The following is a 26,741-nucleotide window of genomic DNA, read 5'->3' as shown; positions in this document are numbered from 1 at the left end:
AGCGAAACCGCCGCGAGCGCATAATGAGTGCGGTATGTTGTCATATTCTTACATCACACGCTTCTCATGATTATTATGTTTGCACCAATTACATACCTTCGTGATCTATTCACGTACTATAACACCAAATTTGGTATATTAGAAGCTAGCGAAACGACCGCCAGCGCACTATGAGCGCAGCATGTAGCCATGTTGTTACGTGACACGAATGTCATGATTATCACGTATGGACATGTCATTTAATTTGTCGTCCGTTCTCGTCACGTAACACCAAATTTGAAATACGTGAAGCTGGCGAAACGGCCACTAGCGCATCATGAGCGTGGCATGTGGTCATGTTTGAACATGACACACCTTCCATGACTATCATGTTTGCACCAGTCATATATATTCGTCATGCATTCTCGTCCCGTAATACACAATTTGGTGTATGTGAAGCTAGCGAAACGACCACGAGCACACCATAAGTGTAACGTGTAGTCATGACTCATCAGTCATGACTTTTATAACATGCATGTCATTATTTCCCCGTTAAGGCCTGTCACTTGTGTTCACCATAGAGTCATGCCATACTATACCAGTTTTTCAACATGCCATGTGAACGAAACAAAAGCAAGAGCAGTAGACCGTCAATAGTAATTGATGACATTCATGAAATACATCTCATGATAATCATGTTATGACTAGTCGATTACGCTCCCTACACAGTCATGTTATGTCATACCAAATTTGGTATCAGTACCATTAACGAATTCCGGGAGAGCTTACAGGCGTAGGCGGCTACATAGATAGATAGATAGATAGATAGATAGATAGATAGATAGATAGATAGATAGATAGATAGATAGATAGATAGATAGATAGATAGATAGATAGATAGATAGATAGATAGATAGATACGCTCGAAATCGCCGAAGTTCGCTAAGAAATACTTCGCATTTAATACGCGATCTGCTGGTCCACCTGCGCAGAGAACGCGAACACAACGCTCAAACAGCATCTCATCGCTCGCCTCACGCCATCGGAACCTCAGCGACAGCAGCAGCTATAGTGCACGACACCGAGCGTGGGGACCGGTCATCCAGCCAAATATTGAGCCACATGAGGCAGATGTTGCACATGGCCGGCGTGACCACCACGCTTGCCTATAGCAGACTGCTTCGCGAGCTGGTTGTACAGTGACTTCCAGTCAGCTAGCGCATGGTCCTTGCCTTGGCTGTCAACAAATGTCTGTCTCAACCCGCCGAGCTCGCGGACTCGGTGCTGGCAGTGACTCCAGACAACGCCGGCCGCGTGCCTACGACAGCATCGCATGATATGTGGGAGCGGATATCTCGCCTCGCGATACTGTCGCAGCAATGCAGGCCTGCAGCACTCCCGAGAAGTGGCAGCGCCCAGCAGAGCAACAGGGAATCTGCTGGTATCACTGGAAGCATGGCAAGGCTGCTCGCAAATGCATTCCGCCTTGCGGCTATGCGGGAAACGGGAGCGGGCGGCACTGAAGACAACCAGCATCCCAGACGCCCTCGAACGCCGTTAATCAGTGTTTTTCCTTACCAACCGTGGCAGTAGCCTTCGGTTTCTCATGGAAACCGGCGCAGAAGTGAGCGTGTTCCCGCTTGACTCTACCCATCGCCGTGCCCAGCCCGTCTCCCCTTCAGGCGGAAACAATACAATCATCGCCACCTACGAACATCGCAAACTGCCACTCGATTTAGGCTTGAACAAGACGTTCCCATTGATTTTCATCGTGGCAGCAGCGAAGTTCGCCATCCTGGGTGCGGACTTTCTTCGACATTTCGGCCTTCTCGTCGACGTTCCCTGTAGTCCCCGCATGATCGCCAGTCTCAGGCCGTTGACTGTGGCACCATGTGACTGCCCAGATCCTTCAACCTCACGACCTGCTGGCCCCTTAGTGCAATGCCTCAGACACCCTCTTCTTGTTTCGAGAAGCAAAATAAGCATTCTACGATGTCAAAGAAGTTTTCACGAACGCCACATTGTTTGATTAACACAGGTCTGGCGTCCCAAAGATTGTAATAGTGGATGCGTCTGATACAGCCCTTGGAGCTGTACTACATCAGACTCCCGTTGCGCCAGAGGACGTCCCGAAGACCACAATCGCAACGCCTTTTAGACTTTTCGAATTCCTCCGAATGCCAGTCAGACTCCCAAACGTTGGTTAGACATTGCAGCTGTTCATGAATGGTGCTATACGCGGCCTGTACTTGTGGCACGCCTATCTTGACGACTTGCTAGCCGCTAGCAGCTCTCCGGCAGAATATTTGAATCATCTGCGAATCGTTTGCCAGCGCGTAGTGGAGCATGGCGTGACTCCAACTAAGCGCTCGCCACCTAGCGGCCGCGCCTGGAAACGGCGTTACCAGGGTCAACCTTGAAAGGAGATATGTTACCACGTTGCCCGCATTGAGTAGCGGCCGCATGGTTCCTTTATTTTCGCCATGCCGCACGCGCGACCCCGACAACGAAGGAAGCGATGTTCAAGGACCATTGCAGTGCGCCGCGATGCGTGGCACCACGGTGGAAAGACGGCAGTGTATAGCTTTATCACTCCCCGAAAGATACAGACGACGCACAATGGAGGACGGCACAAATCAGAAACTTATCCATTGGAAAAAAAGGTAACGGACACCAGGGTAGTTTGCTCTAATCCATTCGGTCACGACGACTTCATTCTTCTTGGTGACTACACCATTACTTAGCCTGTGTGCATATTTACCAATATTCGGGCATCTATAAGCGCTGAGCATGATATCGTTTACATAAGAGAACAATTTAGAAAGTTAAATGCATTATGCACGTGACTCCATTTATCGCATAGGCTTGTTTTCTGCGAAAGTCGTAGTGCTACGCATTCTTAAATTAGGCTGATTTATTCCTCCCCCCCACTTAGCACATTTTTTAATTCGAATTTTTGTATATACGCGCACACAAACACGTGCAAGCGTTGCCTTTCCGTAGCGTGTATGTATTGGTTGATTGATATGTGGGGTTCAACGTCCCAAAACCCCCATATGATTATGAGAGACGCCGTAGTGGAGGGCTCCGGAAATATCTACCACCTGGGGTTCTTTAACGTGCACCCAAATCTGAGCACACGGGCCTACAACATTTCCGCCTCCATCGGAAATGCAACCGCCACAGCCGGGATTTGAACCCGCGACCTGCACGTCAGCAGCCGAGTACCTTAGCCACTAGACCACTGCGGCGGGGCAGCATGCATGTATGTTCGTGCGTATATATATATATATATATATATATATATATATATATATATATATATATATATATATGTATATAAGGGAAAGAAGTGTATACGTAAGGGCTCGTTTTTCCGTGTTTTAACACAATAATAATGAGATCTAACATACAGTAATGCCAAGAAATGTACAGGGGAAGTTATTAAAACCAATGGAATGTAAATAAGAAGAAAGAAGAAAGAAAAGTGGATGAAAAAATAACCAGCCGTGAGCAGGAATCGAACCTACGACCTTGGAATAACGCGTTCAATGCGCAGTCAATATATATATATATATATATATATATATATATATATATATATATATATATATATATATATATATATATATATATATATATATATATATATACCCTCTCCTGCGTCCCTCTCCTGATCTTAAGAGGCAAAAGAAGCCCTTTGCGAGGTCAAAGATGCCTTGGTAAACTTCGAACTGCCTGAATACTCCAGGTCCGCTGTCTCGCAGATCATGATGGTGGATGCCTCCGATACAGCCGTTGGGCCTGTAATACAGCAGCTGCTTGGGGGAAATCTGGCGCCCGATTTCGTTTCTTTCGAGTAAGCTAGCACCTACTCAGAGCAGCTACAGCACTTTCGGGAGAAAACTGCTGGACTTGTACGTTGCCATACGATATTTTCGATATTTCCTAGAATGTGTATAGGTTTTCGTTCTCACCGACCACAAGCCGCTTATTTATGCATTGCACTCGCTAAGCTCCGACGGTTGAACGCACACAGCAAGTGAGTGGTGCCAAATGTCCTATATATAAGAGTTCACGACTGACATCTACGACGTCAATGGCAGTGACAAGGAGGTACCGGACGCCGTCTCGCGGAATCATGTGGACGCCGTCATGCCCACACTACAGGTTGATTTTCCCGCTTAGGCAGCCGCTTAACGTGAAGATGACCAACTGAAACACGTGCTGACCGTGGCCACTGCCTCGAATTTTGAGTGGATCCCAGTTCCCGATTTTGAGGATCGGATTTGCTGCTACACAAGTGTCAATAGATCTGGTCCGTTCGTACCCGCGAGGCCCCGTCGCCAGGTGTTCGAGTCCAAGCACAGATTGTCTCATCTGGAGCTTAGAGCTACCCAAAGACTCGTGACGGCAATATTTGTCTGGCCGGGCTTAAGTCAGGACGTCCAACGCTGGGCACGTGAGTGTGTAGTTTGCCAGCGGTCTAAGATACCAGCGGTCTAAGTTTGCCAGCGGTCTAAGACGTGCCGTGTTGTTAAAGCGCCGAGAGTCGTGCGACGATCTTTGCATGGTGTCGCTCTGAACTAGAGGGCGGCATGGCACAAGCGGGCCACATGTCCTGCGTAACCGCAAAAATAGCAAATCGGGCGGTTGTCTGCGGTGTGCCACGGATTCGGAAACGCCGCAATCGGCTGGCTGAACGGAACTGGTGATGACCGAACAGGGATCGGTGAGGTAGCATAAGTGGGCTGTCGAGGTGCTCTGGCTGCAACGACTTGCGCATACGTCAAGGGTGCGGCCTCCAGAGGTGATGAACGAGCGAAAGGCAAAGCGTCCGCTACCTCATCTTCTATGCCGTGCCTTATGGCCGGGGCCAGATGATCTGGAGCCAAAGGATGCGTTTGTGCTGGCTCGGGCGCGCTCAATAAAACGGAGAGCGGCCGAGCGACCTCCTCACGCACGAACTGCTTTATGCGAGCCAACATGTCGTTCTGGTCTCCGAGAGTCAAGGCCCCGATCGAATCACGTTGTTCCATAGAGCGCCGTGTTTGGGCGCGTTGCTCGCGCAATTCGTCAAAACTCTGGCACAAGCTGACGAGTTCGGCAATTGTTTGTGGGTCCTTGGCTAACAACATTTGAAATGCGTCATCGCATATGCCCTCGAGGATTTTTTTATTTGGTCGGCTTCGAGCACCGCTGGGTTCACCTGCTTGCACAAGTCAACAACGTCTTCAATGTAGCTGGTAAAGGTCTCTCCTGGCTATTGAGCGCGCTCATGAAGTCGTTGTTCTGCGCGGAGTTTTCGCACAGTAGGGCGGTCGAAGACTTGCGAAAAGGAGGCCTTGAATGAATCCCAGCTGGCAATGTCGGCTTCGTGATTGCGCAACCAGAGACTAGCGACGCCAGACAAGTAAAAGCTTACATAGGTCAGCTTAGCCGCATCGTCCCACTTGTTCACTGCGCTCACCTTGTGGTACTCCTCAACTCATAGTCCAGCCACTCCTCAACGTCTTGGCCGTCAGTGCCGCTGAAGATCGGTGGGTGACGCAGTGGCCACACACCGGGACATGTAGAGGCGGGAACTTGCGAGGTACCTTGAATTGAGGGTTCTTCCGGCATTGCTGGCACTGCAGGTAAGGTGCGACTTCGTAGTTCCAGCTTCGAAGACTACCCAGCACTTCCACCAAAATATAAGAGGGTTTATTGAATAAAACCAACCGCCTGGTTCAAGAGGCGTCAGTCACTGTCACGAACTCAGCTCTTCGTCGTAGTCGTCCTTCAGGTGCTCCAACTAGATACTGTCCCTCTCCCACTTCCCCACTACAATAAATATATATATATATATATATATATATATATATATATATATATATATATATATATATATATATATATATATATATATATATATATATATATATATATATAATTATTAACGATTAACAGAATTTGAGCAGAATAAATACCAAGCCATCATGACCACGAAAATTCATAAACTCAAAAGAGACCAAGTGCCCAAACCCGCGTTCCCTGATATAGTTCCTTATCATTACAACACCACCACCCAGGAAATCACTAATGGTACAAACGAGCACCCATCTAGAAACACACCCTGTGACACTGTGGTTGTGAACTTATCGGACACGAGCTTGTCACCTGACGAAGAAAAACTGCTATCTAAGAGACTAAGCTTCTGCCCGACGACAAAATTTTTCGATGAATTCCACTTGCTCCGAGACCTCGACAACTTCGCTCGAAGCTTAAGGTTGCGCGAATATTTCTTGGACAGGCCTTCTAACCACGAAACAATTCACCGTCGTAAGTAGAATGATTGGACACTGAACAGTAATCGAGACAAATGCTTGTATCTTTGTAACACCGCAGTACAGAAAGATATAGTACACGAATACCACAGACAAAAAGGAAACCGAGAAAACTTGACCAAATCTGAAAAATTAAGTATGAAAAATTTGGCATCTAGGACAGACATAACAATAAAACCCGCTGACAAAGGAGGAGCAATTGTAGTCCTTAATACAACCAACTACTTACAAGAGGCATACCGCCAACTAGACGACTCAAGATTTTACGAACGCCTCCCAGGTGATCCGACAGACGAATACAAACGTATCGTATCAACAGAACTAAAGAAACTGTCGGATGCATAAAGATAACCAACACTGACCACAAACTGATGCAAGCAGCATACCCTCGTCTAGGTCGCTTCTACATCCTCCCAAAAATTCATAAACCCGGTAACCCAGGTCGACCAATCATATCAGGCATCGGTACAATAACTGAACCCATATCAGGGTACGTGGACAAACTAATAAGCCACATTCCATGCACCCTGGCGTCGTACATAAAAGACACCACACATTTTCTTCGAGACATTGCGGGTATCTGTGTGCCAAAAAACTCGTACTTGGTTACTCTTGATGTCTCTTCATTATATACAAATATTCCTCACGATGACGACATAGCTGCATTACAAAACATGTACACAAACCATAGACAATCTAACACCACAGATTTCTCTGCCATTGCATCTTTGACGAGGTTGGTCCTCGAATTAAATTCATTCGAGTTTAACCAAGAGTATTTTCGACAAATCAGCGGGACCGCTATGAGCACCAAAATGGCACCTAATTATGCCAACATATTTATGGGAAAACTAAAATCTGAATTTCTTGCACAAAGTTTCTTGAAACCAATGTTATACAGAAGATACATAGACGACATCTTTCTTATTTGGACCCACAGCGAGGACGAACTTCTCAGCTTTATCGACACTTACAATGCTGTACATCCGAACATACACTTCACACACACATACTCGCAAATTACCGTAAATTTTCTTGATGTTACCTTAACGATAGAAGAAGAGAAGCTCTCTACAACCCTATATCGCAAACCAACGGATCGACAACAATACGTCCATTACCAAAGCGATCATCCACGCCACTGTAAAAACAGTATTCCATACAGCCAGGCTCACCGATTTAAGCGAATCTGCTCTAGAGACACTGACTTTGACACGAGCTCACAGAGGCTAAAACTTATGCTTGAGAAACAAAAATACCCCCCACATGTAATTAATGACGCTGTTCAAAAAGTGAGAAAACTAAAGCGTGAAGACTTACTTATGAAGCGACCACCACGAGAAGACCCGCAACGAACAAACCTCTGCTTGACTTACAGCACAAACTTCCCCAATGTAAACAAAATCCTTAAACGACATTACAACATTCTGGAACAAAGTGAACGTCTGAAACGGGCATTCCCATCCGCTCCAGGCGTCGTTTACCGACGACCACGTAACCTCAAAGACACCCTTGTCCACTCCCAAATTAACACATCACCCCCCAATACTTCATGCCGCCCTTGCTTAAAGCCACGATGTCTTGTATGTAAGGCGATGCGAGAAACAGACAAAGCAACCAGCACGCAATCCAAGTTTTCGATTAACATACGAGGAAACCTAACATGCGATTCCTCTAATGTGGTGTACCTACTCGAATGCAACCTGTGTGGTATGCAGTACATCGGACAAACAGAAACACCATTTAGGATTCGCTTCAATAATCACAGAGCCCATGCGAAATCAGCCCCAAGTCTACCTCTATCAAAACATCTCAATCTCCCCGACCATGCATTCGACAAACTATCAGTAACGCTCTTAGAGACAGGATTTAAATCAAATCGAGAACGTGAACAACGAGAGTCATACCTTATCCACCGATTTAACACCCACGATAGAGAAATAAATGAGAATCCTGGTACACTTGCAGCAATTAAAGCATTAGAAAACAATAACGGCAACAATGAAAATAGTAACTGAGTTCACGGCACTGCAGCTGCGAAGGGCACTGGACAACCCAAAACAATTCCAAGTGTAACTACTCTTCCTAAGTGCAGCTGTCGTCTGTTTTCTGTTTTATTTTACTACCCAATCAATTGTGCCATGCACGACATGCCCAACAGCAACCCTGTGCACAGCCGGGAGGCCCCCACTACACGCGTAATTCAGAAGCGGGCAAGGAATTCGCATTGCACCCGCTTGCACAGCCTACCGCAATACGGGGCACCCCTATTTTTACGACGAAATGTTTACAGGGCGGGGAGTAGTTAAAGGTTTAGAACTTCCTAAAATGCCCGCTTACCAGCCTCTGCCACAATACGCGGCACCCCTCCTTCTACGACGAGTTGTTTACGGGACCACGAGTAGTTAAAGGCTGAGGACTTCCTGAAAAGCTCTTTTTTGCCCCACACCGAACCGCCAGTGCCAGGAGGGGCCGTCTGATCGGGAGGAATGCATTAGTGAACGGAAACATACAAAGACCGCTGACATCAGAAAGGTAAAGAAGAGAGGGGGGGAGAGAGATGAAGGGGGAAGTGGAAGGAAGAGTGGAAGGGGGGCACTCGAGGGGCGTCCACCTATTATTATTTTTCTCTTCTTTTCTTTTTTTGTTCTTTTTCTTTCCTTTTTCTTTTTTTTCTTTTTTTTCTTTTTTTCTGTCTTGTTTTCCTCTGTCCTTACCCTCTGATTTGAGATTGTATAAAGCTGAGCACCAACAAACAGTATCTTTAATCCTGATGAAGGCCAGACTCTAGGCCGAAACGTCGAAATAAACCACATTGTGACCACTCACGGAGGATCCACTTTTCTTTCTTCTTATTTACATTCCATTGATCTTAATAACTTCCCCTGTACATTCCTTGGCATTACTGTCTGTTATATCTCATTAATATTGTGTTAAAAAACGCGGAAAAACGAGCCCTTAGGTATACACTTCTTTCCCTTATTTCATCGAACAAGGGTCTCGTACTGGCAGACTTGGTGTGTTTAGGTTGTATAAGAGGGACAATTAATCAGCTGCCCGCTCATAATAAGTTCACGTGCTACGTGACGCCAAACATGCGCATAAGAGTGTTTTCACACTCGTTGTTTGGCTTATAGATGGCGCTGACTGTCGCTCCTACTTCTAAATTCACAGATAAACCCGAAAAAGTGGATGGAGGGAGGGCCGCTGTGATAGCTCAGTGGTTAGAGCATCGAACGCGTAATTCGAAGGTCGTAGGTTCGATTCCTGCTCACAGTTGGTAATTTTTTCATCCACTTTTCTTTCTTCTTATTTACATTCCATTGATCTTAATAACTTCCCCTGTACATTCCTTGGCATTACTGTCTGTTATATCTTATATATATATATATATATATATATATATATATATATATATATATATATATATATATATATATATATATATATATATTGAATTCGTTGCACTCTAGCATTGTATAACGCTGTTGCACCTTGATTTTTGATTTTTGTAATCTTTTATATATGTATATATTTTTTCGTCTGCTTTTCTCCTTTATTGTTATTTCGTTTGTATACTGATGCCCCCCTTACTCAATGCCCTTCAGTGGGCCTGTAAGGTATTTTGAATAAATAAATAAATAAATAAATATATGACGGTGGCGAGAAGAACCGCTTGCAAAGCGGTCTTGCGTATTACATGCACACAGCGAAGGTGCTTCTTTTTTTGTGCTTCCAGAACTCGATTCTTAATTCAGTCTTGCCAGAGATAGTGCGTAATGCCACTGACCGGCTTCAAAACCTCAGTGATGAAGAATGTCTGTAGGCCTGCGAGTCTCAGTGCCTCTTCCCGAGAACCTCCGTCTCCAGGTCCCACGGCGAACTCTCCGTTAAGGAAGCTCAGCGTGCGCTCCGAGATGTGGACCCGCCTGCGGATGTTAGGAGAAAAGCGTACCTTTAGGCACTGACCTGACGCACTTTTCAATCATTCATTCATTCATTCATTCTTTCATTCATTCATTCATTCACATCTACTTGTTTTCCTAATAATTAAGAGTGCCTGCAGTGAAAGGGGCAAAGCGTATGAGCCAATGCCGAACGGCAATGAACCTTTACTAATTTGTTATCGGCCGCTGTTAGACGATTGTATTTGGGGATAGATTTCGAGGATGTTCTTGATGAAATTCAGCGAGAAGGGGTTGAAGGACATAGGTAAAGATAACCCCTATCAAGGCAAATGGAGGATCTTGGCTGGGCACGCGTGCATGCTCCCCATACATGATGCCCGATATCTTAAGGAATTGATGAACGTCATTTCGACAAGGTACCTGACTCAAAAAATGCTTTTTTAACACTGAAGTATTTTACGCCGTGGTCCACCAAGGCTTCGCTGATATATACTTGTCAGGAATATGAATTTTTAAGGTATACGCTAAGAGATTGCGAATGAAAAACTTGCCCCATATCAGCATGTTTCACTAAAATGTCTTCAAAAAACGGTGGTTTTCTGTCTGGAGAGAGTGAACGCAACGTTCATTTAATATTTTGTGCGAGAAACATGGCGAATGGGATTTTTGAGGCGCTGAGTGGGAGATCAGTGCCATCTGGCAGTATTCCTAGAAAACGAAAGGATGGCCCTCAATATTATCGCAAAGAGATAGGTACGCAGGTACAAAATAGGGCGTTTACTTTCGTAACCCAAGGGCCAGAAACGCGAACACCAGAGCAGGCGCACACAGAACTACTTCGTTGTCCTCCTCAGAGGCTGGCTATAGTTGCCAGCCTACCTTGCGTCAATATAGCGAGCGCGTGGCTTCCACGTGCCATCTCGGAGGCCATAATTTAGGGAATGCTCGTCCACGGGCCGGTGGCAGCACCTAGAAATGTATACAAAACACCTACCTTTTTTGCATAGCGTTGCAGGGTCAGTGCAGCGTAATAAATGCTAGCTTCTTAGAATTACTCACGTACCGCTTTTCTTTTATTTTAAAGAAATACTCCAGAAAATAATCATGTGTTAATATTGTGCTTTAGACAAGCGCAATATTCGCTTTTAATTAACAGTGCGCACTAATATGATCGCAGAGACCAGATCAAAGTTAGTGGGCGTTGAGGAACTGATCGAATTCTAGCCTTCAAGTTGAATGTTTTGGTTGACAAATAGGTCAAATAACAGAAAGAGAGACAGACAGACAGACAGACAGACAGACAGACAGACCAAAACTTTTTGCGTTGAAGTATCCCAAGAAAGACTATCGCCTTTGAAAAACGAGAAAAATAAACTGCCGTCGCGTCGCACCAGTGACCTCTTGACCCGCAGTGAGCGGCGCTAACGACTAAGCCATGGAGCGAACGTTATCAAAACTGCCAACAGCTAGCCATTGATGCATCATACACTATTTGGTGGTCCTCAGAGCTCCGCAACTGCCGTGAATTCTCGTCATCAGTAGCGAGATGGTGCGACGAGATGGCACGACCAGTCAGTCGCCTTGCATTTCTGTGAGCGCAGCTATCACGGAGTAAGGTCGTCTGCGCACGCTTTTCTTAAACTCGCGATTCGAAAAGGCACGAAGGTCAGCTCTGCTGCTGTTACGGCCGCGCTTACAAAAGAACCACGCTGCTCACGAAAGAAAAAGTCAGAATTGTGACAGTTGTTCGCGCTTGCGCATTCGCTTCGTGGGTCTTACTTTCTGTTTAAACTGGGCTCTTAAAATGTCAAGCTGCGACAGCTGCCAGTCTGCGCTCGTCTTGTGTCTGCTCATTTCGTACGTGTTTTCTGCTTGAGGCGTGGGATGGAATTTCTAAAGTGCTTGAAGTTCTTCACGTGACTTTGGGATTTGTTGCTGTAGCATTTATTCTTTCACGAGAGGCCAGGCAAAGCTGGTGTGCTTCGCATGGGCTCCGTATTCTACGAAGTTTTCTTGATCCAAGACTGCTTTTTTGGTGCCAACAGTGGTCTCTTTTGAACTTCAACCAGTTGCCGACGCTGCTGGTGAGTGCCTAAAACCTCTTCGTTCTTGAGGAGCTTTGCGAACTTCAACTTTTCTGAACGGGGGAACGCCGCCTCGTTAGCCCTAACACCACCGGCACCGGCGTCGGGCTCGCACTTTGACGCGCGTGCACGAGTTCATTCGCCAACGCAATGACATACAAGGTGAGTGGCACAGACATACCTGCCACAGAATTCAACCCAGAAGAGTGGAGTGTAGTACTGAATGCCCGACAACGCCCACCTATACAGCAGTCAGAAAGAAACTGAAGGAACGCAGTCAAGTGAAGCGGCGTCAGCTGAAGAAACGCCAGCACGCAAAACGAAATCAGCACCCAGCGTTTCCTCAAAGCTCGACGACACAGTTGTGGCGCGTCCTCGCTTACAACGACTGCCATGGTTGCCAGTCGATGACTTCAAGATCGTCTTTCGTCAGAGTAAGGGCGTAGATCTGGCCAAGTACAACGATGGAGAGTTACGGGCGGCTGTAGTCGCCAACAGCGGACTGCACTCTGTGGTTGCCGACAAAGATCTTGTGTGCACCTATCTGGCCAAGAATATTTTCACCATGTGTACTTGCACCGACCAAGTTGCCAACTATGCAAAAATACGATAACTCACGCTACGTGGCAAAAAACTGGGATTTCATGCGTACATAGCTCCCCCGGACGTTGCACAGGCAGGGATAATCTGCCGCGCTTGGAATGGTGAATCCCCTCAGAACATACTTGAAGAATTACGTCAGGTGAATCTCCTTCTACCAATATACCGAGCAAGGGACGTGGGGCGTAGCTCACGCTCAGTGCTCATTCATTTCATGGCTGAGGAGCTTCCTTCGTCAGTGAAAATGTTTGGCATCCTCTACGCCATTTTCAATTTTTGACCGAAGGTGGAAGCGTGCCTAAAGTGCAGACAATCGGCCACCGACGAGATGTATGTCCTTTGCCAAATCGCCTCACTTGCTCAAGCTGTGGACAGAAACACCCGGAGGACTATCCCTGCACTCCACAGTGGGTCATCTGTGGGGACGTTCAAAAGATAGGCGACAGGGCATGCAAGCAACGCTTTCAGCGTGGCTTCAGCCGTCTCTCTCGGCCACGACAAAGGCCGCAACCAGAGCACCAGCAGGAGCAGCCCAAGTTCCAGCTCGTGAAGGAGTTTTTCCTAAGCATCGACGATGCTACTTGTAGCAGCAGAAGCAAGAGTCTTGGACGGAACCGTAGCAGCAAAAGCAAAAGCCCTGGACGAAGTGCATCACAATGCCGCGACTTTGGCACCAAACCCGAAAAGGAGAGCTGGGCAGAACAAGCCTCCTGCTCCTGTTGTATGCTCTCTCACGCTAACGAAAATTCTAAAACTCAGGAGACTATCGAACATCTAATGCAAGAGAATCAAGAGTTAAAGCAACAGTTGGCTCTGATGATGGAACGTTTAAGTACACTTACAGCTGCCCCACATGCGTCTTCTCCACCCCTATCCATTACCTCTCTATCATAGAGCCTGATATGGCAGCCGAGTCAAGGACCGATAGTATAGATTCCTCCCCACAGCCAGCAAGAAATAAAAGGACAAAGCAGCCCGAGTCATTAGAGGATGATTTAAATGCACCAGTCAAAAATTTGGAAAGAACACCGGGAACTCAAACGAAAGGTTGATTTAGAGCTTACGCAAATTGCTGAACGCCTCACTAAGATAGTGTTCCAGACGTGTTAGTTGCTCGGATCGAATATCTCCCACAAACTCAACCCTCTCCAGCACCCTCGCAGCCATAACCCACTCCTGCACCCTTGCTTCATCCTCACCCTCTACACTCTGCATACGGCTATGGAATTGCGTTGTATTAAGAAGCAAGAGAAACAACATCTAACTTTATATACATCGGTCTATATGGGCCCCCGATGTTATCTCCGTACAAGAGCTTTGAAAAGCTTGCAAACTCTTCGGCTATCAGGGTGTACATTCGCATCCTAGCTCCCCATGGGCTACCACATATATACGCAGGAATATCTTGTTTAAAGCGCATGATCTCCCCGATCTTTATACTGACTGCCTTCTTCTTGAACTGCTCTCGCCTCGTAACTGTATTAGCCGGGACAATGCACATATTTTATTTTGCATATTTATTGTCATCCTAGAGGTGGCCGCACTGCTATTTTTGAAGCAATCGATAGGGCCATTCAAATAGCAAACTCCACTCTCATAGTTGTAACGGGTGACATTATTGCTCCGCACGTAGATTGGGTTACAGGAGAAACACACGGAAGGGAACCAGCCTTTTTCAATACATTCGTCGAAATAGGTTCACTCTATTCACTGACTGCATGTTACCAACACGAATTGGCAACAGTGTGAGCTGAGATACCACCCCAAAGCTTACTTTCACTAAAAACGTGCGACAAGCTAACCGCACACACAGTAGGGTCAACCTCGGCAGTGATCATTACATCCTAACAAATACACTGTCCCATGCCAATTTACGTCCACAGTTTCAATTAAAACCTATTCTTCACTGGGACAAATTTCGCGAAATCCGAGACGGAAACCAAAAAAACAGAAATTCAAGACTACAAAGACTGGGCGTCTCAGCTTCAACAGGATGTAGCTCTTAGCGAAAAAGTAATCTCAGCAGTACATATGCGCGATGCAGTAGACAGCAGGCTACTCCACCTATGGGAGACCTATCAGAGCTTGGAGAAACGATGGCTCAAGGAAAAATATAATTGCAATCTAAAACGCGAAATGGCACAAACACTTCAGCATGTAACTGAACACGCGGCCGAGCTTTCATCGCAGTAATGGAACCAGATATGTAACCGACTCAATGGCACTCTACATATGAAGAACTCTTGGTCCCTGCTTCGTCATATGTTAGACCCCTGCTCTTTGCGATCTGAAAGTAGTAAGCGAATCATGAAACTCTTGTTTGAAGTAGAAAAACGAGGGCAAGACGTTAAAACTGCTCTTAAAACTTCGCATTTCTCTGGCCCAAGGCGAAAATCGGTACCTACCTACAATGGAGCTCCCAATCCAGACTTGGGTGCACTGATCGCAGAGGCGGAAGTTTGAGCTGCACTAAGCAAACTTCGCACCACATCCACTCTAGGACTAGATGAAATTACGGTCAAGACACTCCGAAATTCAGACTACAAGTCAGTGGCCGCTCTTACCGATTACTTGAACCAAGAATGGGAGCAGGGCACGCTGCCTCAGCAGTGGAAATCAGCCAAGGTGACTTACATACCCAAACATAACAAGCTGTAGCGGTGAGAGGAGAGACGTGAGACGGCGTCGAAGGCGGCCGACGGGGCCGTGCTGATCTCGCCACTTTATTCCACGCCTGAAGAGGAGCCGCGGTGGCTGTCCACGTCCGACGCGCCAGGTGCGTGAGCTCGTTCCAATCCTCGCGCCGCTCGAGCTAGCACCAGCTGCACGAGAGGCGCGGCGCGGTGATTTAGAAATGATGATGGTGATGATGGCACTACAGGGCTCCCCCCTAGCGCTTTGCGCGATTTGAAGGCATATGAAAAAGAAAGAGGGCGACAAATGCTATATACATGAACGGCAATCCATAAAGTGTTCATTTGGCAAGTCCAGGTTGTCAACGTTTATGGGCCATCAGTAGGCGGTGTGTCTCCGGTGGGCGACACTGGGAGAAGTGCAAGGGACGATGAAGGAAGTGCCGGGTCGCTGTGTTCATAGACACGTCCATCCCACAATTACGCGGCGGGACCATTCGGATGCGCACCCGCCGTTTCGAGTAGACGCGGCTGACAAACGTGCCCACAGCTGGAACTGTGGACAGGCGCTGAAGAGCTCGCGCCGGCAATGTGGGCGAAATAGTGTGAAGGATCGGAACGCACCCATGATGACCGAACACTGAAGTTTCACGGCCACAGCGGGGTCTCGGACAGCGCACAGGGTGCCGAGCATGCTGTCGACAAGGAGCAGCGTCGCGGTCGTGCTGGTGCGGACGTCTCTGTCGATGAAACACCGGCCTCCGTGTAGCACTGCAACCAGCATGCCGGGGCGTGTGGCCGAGTCAACAGAAGCGGAAACGCCGTGCATTGCGGCTAGTAATGTGCACGGAAAGTGGTTGGCCGTTGCGTCGGGAAAACCTCGTAGGTGTTTGCGCCGTCTTGAAGGCCAAGGCTGCAACACATGACTGTTTAGCAAGAGGCTTGAAAAGGGCCTCTCTGTACTATGCCGAACGTGACGATTTTGTTGGCATACTATCAAGGGCGGCAGATATGCAGTTGGACCGCACGTCGTCGCTGTTGTTACCAACGAGCCTGTGTGGCGGACTGCATCCGGCGCCAAATGCTCTGGGAAATAGTTGTGAAGCTCAGAAGACGTGAGCTTTGATGGAGGATCGGGTGGCACACCTTAAAGACCATCGGTTCTCCGCGCATGAGGGTTGGTGTGCAGGTCTGCATGATCGATGACAACCTCTACAGCATGTGTGGCATATGTAGTCTGCAGTGCCATAGGCGCGCCAAGTACGTCGTCCTCAGCTGCGTCAGTCATAGTTGCAGCCTCTCGGAAGTTTGGCTGTGGTTGACGGCTTATGACTTTAACTTCGGCTGCGGGAGACTGCGGGGCTGAAGATGGTCGCTGCTGGCAGGACGCAGAGAGCGTCGAGGTGGGTGGGGAGGCGCCTTCGGACATCGTCGACGCTGAAGTCTCCGCGACCAAGGGGCGAATGGTGAGCGTGAGGATATCCGTAGTCTTGGCAGACTCCGGGGCATGCGGCGATGAAGCCGTCGTGGAGTCTGACATGTCTGAGAAATCGTTGTCTGTGTAGGCCGGAGAAGACATGCGGGTGGCGAGAGTGCCCGAGGGACAATCGGCCAAGGACTTCGAAAAAATGCACCTCGTGGCGACCCGGTCGTTGGCTACAGGAACGTATTGAAGAAGCTTGTCGGATTTCGTGGCTGACTGGTCGCGTGCAGCACGAATGTTCTGAACCTCGTCGGATGGGCATTCGTACGCGGGACTCGCGTTGATAGCGGCCGGACGAGATGTTGTAGGAGACGTAGTCGGGGAAGTTAGGTCCCGGTCAGTGAAGACTTTCGGGCCGGAGGGTACCGCACGCTGCGACGCAGACGAAACCTGTAAGTCACGGGTGAACGGCAGCGGGTGGTAGGTGAGGCCATAGCTGGCAAGCACCGCAGAGCAGAGGTCATCGTAAGGCTGCTGGCTGGAGGTTGAAGTGCCAGAGAGATGACGCCACTCTACCGGAAGGGCGTCTTGAAGAATGGCGTGCATCAGCGGCTGGTCCGTGACGCCATTCAACGCCAGAACGGCATCGAGCTGCGTGAACCATACCTTGGGGTAGGTCGATTGGAACGGCGGCACTGGCGGGCAGAGTTGCGGGAACATGGCAGCGGGCCGCTCGGTGAAAGGCGTGTTCTCCGGGTCACCAATGTAGCGGCGAGAGGAGAGACATGAGACGGCATCGAAGGCGGCCGACGGGGCCGTGCTGATCTCGCCACTTTATTCCACGCCTGAAGAGGAGCCACGGTGGCTGTCCACGTCCGACGCGCCAGGTGCGTGAGCTCGTTCCAATCCTCGCGCAGCTCGAGCTAGCACCAGCTGCGCGAGAGGCGCGGCGCGGTGATTTAGAAATGATGATGGTGATGATGGCACTACAAAGCCGTTAGACCTTAATAATTTGAGATCGATCTCTCTTACCTCATGTACAGGAAAACTTGTGGAGCATGTAATACTCAATCGTCTTAATTGATACATGGAACAAGAAAAACTCTTTCCACCACGTACGGCTTCCGAGTGGGACTCTCCACTCAGGATGTCCTGCTGCAGCTTAAATACTCACCCAGAACATTATCGGGCACGATGGGAAGCTCGAGCCAAGTCCTATAGAAGCGCTTCCCTCCTAATTGTCCCGTAGTCTATGTAGGCGCGATCGAATATGTAGATTATCGAGCTTTCGCGATAGCCGTTGTGGACGGATTTCAAAAACTGGTCGCTAGTGCGCCCCTTCCAAATTCGACAGAATCCCGGGAAGCAGAGGAGGCGGCAATTGCTTTAGCCATTGTTCACTCCTCCGGTGATTATATTTTTTCGGAATTAAAAACTGCATTTCGTAATTTCGCCACTTTCGGAATTCATTCACCGGCTGCTAAAATTCTTGAATCATCTCCTCCGTCTGACCGCCTCATCACCCTTCTCTGCAGGTCCCTGCGAACTATGGACACCCTGGCAACACAGCCGCTCACACCCAAGCCCGAGCACTCGCCCACCGGGCTCACAGTGAGCTCCCTTCGCTTCGAGGTGCCTGGGATCGACTCCTCAGCTATCACGATATCACGCTAATAAAGACGATAGTCTTTCTTGGAAACTTTCGACGCAAACATTTTTGTCTGTCCGTCTGTACATTTGTCTATTTGTCCACTCTTCACAGCATCAGGTATTTGAAACGGCCAAACCCATCCGCAGCGCCCACCTATGTTGCTCAAGGTTAAGCGTTCATACTTGTGCAATTGTCGATTAAAAAGCAATTATTGCACGTGTCTGGGGCACCATAACAACACGTATATGTTCTGCATGTGCGCCTTTTCCTAGAAAAGGCATACATGGCTTCACATGTTCATTCACATTAATCATTGATTCATTTGGTTTTTTATGTTTGTTTTCTTTTGGTATATATATATATATATATATATTAATGTTCTGTTGCAATTATGCTTAGTTTATAATTTTGATTATTGCCTATGTTGCCTCTAACAGTGTTTTACCTCAATTTGTCCGATACAGTCTTTGACTTTGGGACCTCCTTTTGTGTACTAAACACATGTCACATTCTTGTATTCGTACATAAGCAATTTTAAGGACCGTAGCGTATACCGCTATAAAGACACGTTTCACTTTCACCTTATACCAATTCTTAGAAAGAGGGATCAGCCACAATCTTTTCATACTGAATATAAACAGCGTAAAAGGGACGCCACGATAAGCAAACATACAGGACAAGCGCTGGCTTCCAAATTCGTTCCATTCACGGGAATGTGTCTTGTAAGTGTGGTAAGTTGGGCGAGTTGATATACTGTTTCGTGACGTAACTGTGAAAAAACTGTCGAGAACACAAAAGAAGGATGAAGAAATTCTGCAGTGTCCCTCTAAGCCCAAATTACAATCCTATAGGGTCTTAAATAGCCGACTGCAGGATTATCTTGCACACGTGGAAACGAATAACATTAAAGCCACAGATGCTTCAGTATTGGATGAAAGACAGGTGTAGGTATATACTCACATTCGCTTGACTGGTCTTTTTCATTAAGATTACCGGATTTCACCCCACCCCAGTTTTTGAAGCTGAGCTGTTGGCAATAGTTCTAGCGCTGCGAAAGCTACCTTTGAATGCCGCTAATGCCAGCATAATAACGGATTCCCTGTCAGTATGTACGTCGATTACGGCGTCAACAAACTCGATGGCCTTAAAGACGCTCCTTATGCTAGTTCCTCCTCAGCGGCAACTACTGAAATTAGTATGGGTACCCGGTCATTGCGGCTTAGAAGTAAATGAAATCGCAGACTCTCTAGCACGAGCAGCATTGGAAGGGCCAGTACTATCAGTTCTTCCGGAAGTGGCCACTATAACGGCGACAAGATACAGAAAGCTTGCGCTCAGTGCAGACGCTATGGAAGCAATGTTGCGAACACCAGAATTTACTCACTTAAGATTTCCATGGAAAAGTCATTGGTGTCCTACAAAACAGTTGGAAACCATAATAACCAGATTTCGATGTCGTGTCCCCCCGTTAAATTTCTATTCACATAGGGCTGGTCTGGCGATATCACCACTATGCAACTTTTGTTCAGAATTGGAAACTATAGAGCACTATTTTTTATCATGTCGCCGATGCAAATTGCTCAGGAAAACATTCTTGGCCCTCCCATTCGCTAGCCAGGGGTTGAATTTCACTATAGAAAACATACTTTCCTTCGGTGCTTGCGATCTGGGCTTCAGCCACGAGAACGTTTTCTACACAGTTTGCAAGCACCTGAATGAAAGTAAAAGAATTAAGCTTTTAATTGCGGGATTATTATTCATGCAAAAAAAAATAATTCCAACGAACACAAGAGCATTGTTTAACCATGCTGATTCTTATTCAAGGTAATGAATAATTGTCTTATCTGCACGAGTGACAAGCAACTATTGCACTCCTTTCATTCTGACTAGGGTCTCTTTTCTTTTTTCTTTCTTTTTTATGGTGTGTGGTTTCGATATTTAAAAAAAAAACTTACTTAAGTCATATATTCTTGGCCGATCCCCCTGAGTGGGTACGAGCCATGTCTGTGGATTCATCATCATCATCATCTTAAGAAGAAAAAGTCGAACACCTCCTAAAGGAAATCGCCGTAGACGTTTCTAGTTTCCTCGCCACGAAAGACACCTTCGCTTCTGTCACCGATGTCATTCGCCACTGCCGGTCTTTCGAAGAATACAAGACGATGCGCATCACGCCAAAGTTTGACAGGCTAACCAATGTGACAACAGTTGAAAGCACAAAAAGCAACCAGGTGTCCAATCTCGCATCCACAATTAAACACGTATATTGCGGAGAACTCTCCATGCGAGCGCTAAAACACGCTCAAGCGCTCATTACTCCCACCTCCTCAAGAGTTGGAGCCAAGTGTTCGTCCTCCTTTTCGCATGCGGTGCCGAAGTGCATTGAAGACTAAGGCCTTACGCCTCAAGTGCATCATGAGTGTAGCATGTAGTCTTCTAACATGACCCGCATATCAGGATTATCATATATGCACCCGTCTTTTACTTTTGTAATGCATTCACATCCCGTAATAACTAATTTGATATATGTGAAGCTGGCGAAACGACCGTTCGCGCACCATGCGCGTGGCGTGTAGTCTTGTTTTACATGACATTCATGTCATGATTTTTAGGTTAGGGTCTTGTCACTTATGTTCGCCATGCATTCTTGTCATACCATACAAGTTTTAGAATATGTCTTGTGAAAGAAACCACCGCAACCTCAGAAAGACTATGACGATTAAATCATGACATTCATGACATGCATGTCATTATTGTCATATTATGATTAGTCACTTATGCTCGTCATACAGTCATGTTATGCTGTACCAATATTTGGTATAGATTCCATTATCGAAACGGCCATGAGAACTAAAAGTCGTAGGTAGCTAGTTGATAGAGAGACAGAAAGATTCGGTCAAAGTCGCCGAAGCTCGCTAAAAAATGCTTCGCAATAAAAAATCCTGGGAGCGAAGTGGCGACTGAACCAGAGTTGTCTTGGTCCAAGTGGGGATGGAACGTAGGTCTTTTGCGTGGCAAGAAGATCTTCTACCACAATGAAATATTGCAGTAATAACGCGTAGTACAAGCACCCATTGCAAACGGGCGTCGCAATATGTGTTGTTGTTGTTGTTGTTGTTGTCGTCGTCGTCGTCGTCATCGTCGTCGTCGTTGTTGTTGTTGTTGTTGCTGCTGTTCTTCCCCTATTGATAGTGGCGCATACCCACTTTAGGGGATTGGCTAAGAATCGAGTGGTTTTAAAAATTACTGTTTAGATTAGCAATAATTGGGGTTAGGGTTTATTTCCAACTCAAAAAGTTGGGGGTTCCCCAGACAAAAAAAAACAGCTTGAGGGGACCTGGGGGACCGTACAGGCAGCAGCGAATAAAAAGTATAACTAACACGACAAGATACAACTTATACAACTTGACAAGATATAATAGCATCGGTACATAGCAAAGTAAATATAAGGAGGTACAACAAAAATGCACAGATTCAGCGAAATGAATGTAACGGGGAAAGGCATCAGAAATTAAAATGCACCCATATAACTAGGATAACTGCACATACCGAAAATGCAAACGTTTGAACGTATAAAAAATGCAATGCAAGAACAGTGGTGCAGTGACAGTTAATGAGGTTATGCTGTAGCGGCTGTACAGTCATTTAATAGGAAAAGTCTTATTTGTTTTTTAAATCTATGGAATGGGATATCAAAATTTATTTGTGAAGATAAACGATTTATTAGTGCAAGTATCTGATAAGTGAGGGCTGACCTTCCGTAGTTCATATGTGTTCTTGGTATTGGTGTCGGTGTATTACGTAGTGGATAACGTCTTGATGTTGCATGTGCCATGTCTACCAGATCATGTTTCTCTATGTGCAGGAGGAGTTTATAATCGTATAATTTGGTTGATTTAAGCAAATTAAGCTTAAGAAATCAAGGATTTGTGGGTAAGTCTTTTGGCTCACCAAAACAGTTCTCGAAAAGTCTGAGCACTTTCTTTTACATTGTTTCCAGTTTGTAGTAATTAGTAGTTGTTGTGTTACCCCAAACAAGTGTGCAATAAGATAAGCGGGAGTAGAAATGCGCGTAATATATCGCATTTTTTGGATGTAAAGGAATCAAACGGTATAGTTTAAATACTACACCGACGGCACTGCTTAGCTCTGAAGTGAGTTTATGGGTGTGTGTATTCCACGACATGCTTTCATCAAACCATACGCCTAAAAATGTCTGTCATTTTACGCGGTCAAAGACGGTGCCCTGATACGTAAGCGTAAGCTTTGTGTCACAGGGCTTAGTAACGGGCTTAAAGAGGACGTAATTAGATTTCTTTTTATTTAGGGATAGTTTATTAGCGTGAAGCCAACCATCCAACCGACCAAGATATTCGTTTATCACTTTCTGAAGCTGAGTAACTGTGTGCGCTGAAAAAAAAAAGACGTTGGTGTCGTCCGCGTACATTACTAACTTGGGAGAGTTAGGAATAATAAATAAGTCATTAACGTACAATATAAATAACAAGGGTCCCAGAATCGACCCCTGGGGTACTCCTTGTTTTATCGTGGTTGTAGGGGAGGTAACATCTCCAATTTTGACACACTACTTTCTGCAAGAAAGATAATTCTTTAAAAGATCAAGAGAGATGCCGTGAATGCCATAGTCATTAAGTTTAAGTAGCAGAATGACGTGATTAACGCAATGTAAGGCTTTCCTCAGATCAATGAAAAGACCTACACTGTAGAGTTTGTTTTCAGTGTCATGTAGTATTTTATCCTTTACATGTAACAAAGCTAGCTCGGTGCTTTTCTTTTTCTGGAAACCGTATTGTGCATCGTTTATGAATTGGTGCTTATTTATGAAATTAACAAGACGCGTGTTGATGACATTTTCAAATACATTAGATAACACAGGTGGCACCGAAATGGGTCTGTAATTACTTATATCACCAACAGCACCTCCCTTATGTATCGAGCATATGCGAGCAAGCTTCAGATCTGAGGGGAAGATTCCAGTTTCAAACATTCTGTTAATAATATGTGTTAATGGTGAAGATATAAGAGCCGCAACGTATTTATAGGGGAAGGCACTTAGCTCAACAATTCCTGCCGAAACATTGTTTCTAATGTTTCCCACTACTTTTTCTACCTCTTGTGGACTTGTAGAGAATAAACTAATTGAGTGTAGCAACCTTTTGCGTTTATGTGTAGTAACATGACAACTTTGAGAACTGAGATTTGTTTGAAATTCACCCACATTCGTAAAGTATTCATTCATTTCTGTGAGTGCTACCGATTCTGTTTTGGCATGGGCAAAAGCTGCAATGTTAATACGACGTTTTACTTTCGAGTTGTTTGATAAATTATTTACTTCGTTCCACAGCTTTCTGGGTTCATTAAGTATAGTAGCAAAAAGCGTTTGATAGTAGCAGGTCTTAGCCTTTTTTAAATCGGCGTTTAACCTATTACGGTATCTTTTAAATTCGCTAAGAAGAGCAGCATCACGTGTCTGTACAAATGCAAGATACATACTGTTGTTTAGATTTATTCTTTTGTACAAACATCGACTAACCCAAGGCTTGCGATTTTTTTCTTCCTGCGGAATGGAGCAAGTGGGAAGTGTCGGTCAGAGATAACTTTAAGTGCCTCATTGAAAAGACTGTATGCTTTATCAGGGTCTTTTTCTGCGCAAACGAAGTTCCACTGTGTGGTTTCCAGCGCATGACCAAATTCGTTAAGCTGATCCGAGTTCATTCTACGATAACACGGCTTTTCGCTTGAGTCGCGTCTGTCACTATCAAGCGGCAAAAATGTGAAGATAGGCAGGTGATCGCTTACATCAAGTGATAATATACCACTGGTGCAAGTTTGACTGGGGGCGTTTGTGATACTTAAATCGAGCAAAGTGGCCTTGTGCGTGGAAAGACGTGTAGGTTGTGTGATGACATTGGAACATGCAAATGAGTCTAGAATAGCTTGCAGCTGCTCACATGATGCATCCGCACTGAGCATGTCAACATTTGCATCACCCATGATAAGGAATGGACTACGCATCACATGGAGTTTACGCAGAAGCTTTTCTATAAAAATAAAAATTAAGACTTATACCCAGTGGGAGGTCGGTAAACAGCTTCAACTATTACATTTTGCACAAACATTGTAAGACACTCTATATGAGGCGTGATACAGGTCAAGTCGTCGATAACGTCATGAATGAGGGTATATTTAACATATATCTTAAATAAATAGAAGTATTATCAGAAAAATTACCGATAGGCAAAAAAAGTGTGGTGCTTAGTGTAATGCATACAAATATTTACATAAACAAATTTATTCTGAGATTAGAGCAGTAATCTGATTTTATACAAATATAATTATGTGGACATGTTAGGATAATGAAACTTGTTAATTAGTCAACCAATTAGTTTCATCAATATAGTCCCGGACGGCCGCGCATACTGTCGCATTAGAGAAACCAGAAATAGAAGCTCCAAAAGACAAAATGACAGGCACAGATAAGTCCATACCAATACCACGTAAAGGCTTTTCTAAAAGGTTTTTCGTAATGTGCTAAGCCACCTGCAGGCAAAAAAGAAATGATCTATTGTTTCCAGTTCATCGCAGAACGCGCACAGTGTGATTATCATAATGGCTCTGTGGTTGAAAGCCAGTACCCCACTACAATAGGCAGACACGCTACTGTGCCTATTCCCTGAAGGCCACGTAGTGGTTGCATAGCAAATTCTGAAAGGTTTCATGCAATAAGTATTTGAAGTACGCACAAGGAACAGGATGGTCACTATCGCATTCAACTCTTAAAGGCGAAGCTTTAGGATCCCCTAATTTTGCTTGAAGGTAGCGATACACCGGTTCCTCCCACTCCACAACCGTCCAGCGCAACTCCAGTTGCAACACAGCCAACATCAACACCCACTGAGGAAAGACGCTACCCCATGTAAAATCTTCGCCCACCAGATGAAAGATTCCAAGCCGTACTCTGAATAACTATGGGCGTTAATAAAAAGAAATGTTCGCTTATTTCGATTTTGTTTCAAAACACGCGCAGCGGGGACGCCGTGAGTCAAGCTTGATTCAGGTAATAATTGAGTTGCGTTATTCGATTGCGTAATCCTGTGTAACAAACTTCTAACTGGCGAGATTGACACCACTGTTTATTCCAGCTATGTCTTAGATGCATAAACTCGTTTATCTGCCCAATGATGATTAACCGGTTTCACTTTGCAAACCAGCATTTTTGAATCTTAATGGTGTCGCATTAGTCGTATCTAGTAAAATCGGCATGAAAGGTCTACTCAGATTTACGGTGGCTAAACAGCCGACCATTTCGTTCATATATAATCCTGGGTGGCCTGGTACCCTAGTGACTGAACTTTTTGTGAACTTTTCTGAATAAGATGAAGAAACGCATTCATCAGTGATAAATTTGGTGCCGCAGAAAGTGATGTACATACTGAGAGAAAATCTGTCATGATCACTGCTGTCATTCACTTGAGGGAAGTTTGCGTAGAACTAGAACAACAGCCAATAGACGGTTAGAGGTTACTGTTAGCATTATAGAGTCATTATAGGAATAGCGTTACCGGGCAGCAAACGTTAATTGCGGTCAGCACCTTTTAAGTGATTCTCAAAAACGAGAAAAGAAGATAATAGTGAGCCCCGTAAGTGTCTGCATCATAGTGCCACACCTCGAAAGTTGCTCACGAGGGAAAGGGATAAGGAGAAATTAAAACGAATAGGGATAGAGACAGAGGTGAGGAAACACACCTACAGAAGTAAAGATAAGATAGAGAAAAATGGGGACACGGTCAAAGGAATCCGAGGATGGGGTACCACTGAACGAGAGCTTCACGGCGTCGGGAGATGGCGGAGGGCGAGCGAGTCGGCCAGAGCTGCGCTGTCGTCGGAGATGGCGGAAGCACAACCGTTCAGTCCAGAATCCAGCAAGATAGTCAACGGCCAGCGTCTTATACCCATGTTACACAGGCAAAGCAAGCGCGGTTACGACCAACCATGGTTGACCGCGTTAAACCGCGGTTAGCGCCAACCACGGTTCGCCGATTCTACACGGTGCGGAAGCATCCTCGGTTAAGGTGGCTAACGCCATCCGGCGTAGAACAACCAACAGAGCCACCTC

At 45.9% G+C, this 26,741-nt stretch overlaps 1 protein-coding gene and 1 non-coding gene across 2 annotated transcripts in view; one reads left to right on the top strand and one right to left on the bottom strand.

Moving 5' to 3' along the window:
• The window catches only part of LOC119169944 (adenylate cyclase type 3), a 1,227,834-nt gene that overhangs the window by 729,692 nt on the left and 471,401 nt on the right, over positions 1-26,741 (bottom strand). Inside the window, exon 5 of the mRNA XM_075886158.1 lies at positions 10,096-10,234. Within this exon, the coding sequence (XP_075742273.1) occupies positions 10,096-10,234 (139 nt within the window). The remainder of the gene's footprint in view (positions 1-10,095; positions 10,235-26,741) is intronic.
• On the top strand, positions 9,512-9,584 carry TRNAT-CGU (transfer RNA threonine (anticodon CGU)). The gene has a single exon. It is a non-coding gene; the product is annotated as a tRNA-Thr (tRNA).

This window comes from Rhipicephalus microplus, chromosome 2 (genome assembly GCF_043290135.1).
Source record: "Rhipicephalus microplus isolate Deutch F79 chromosome 2, USDA_Rmic, whole genome shotgun sequence".
NCBI classification, from domain to species: domain Eukaryota; kingdom Metazoa; phylum Arthropoda; class Arachnida; order Ixodida; family Ixodidae; genus Rhipicephalus; species Rhipicephalus microplus.
This window is presented reverse-complemented; position numbering and strand designations above follow the sequence as displayed.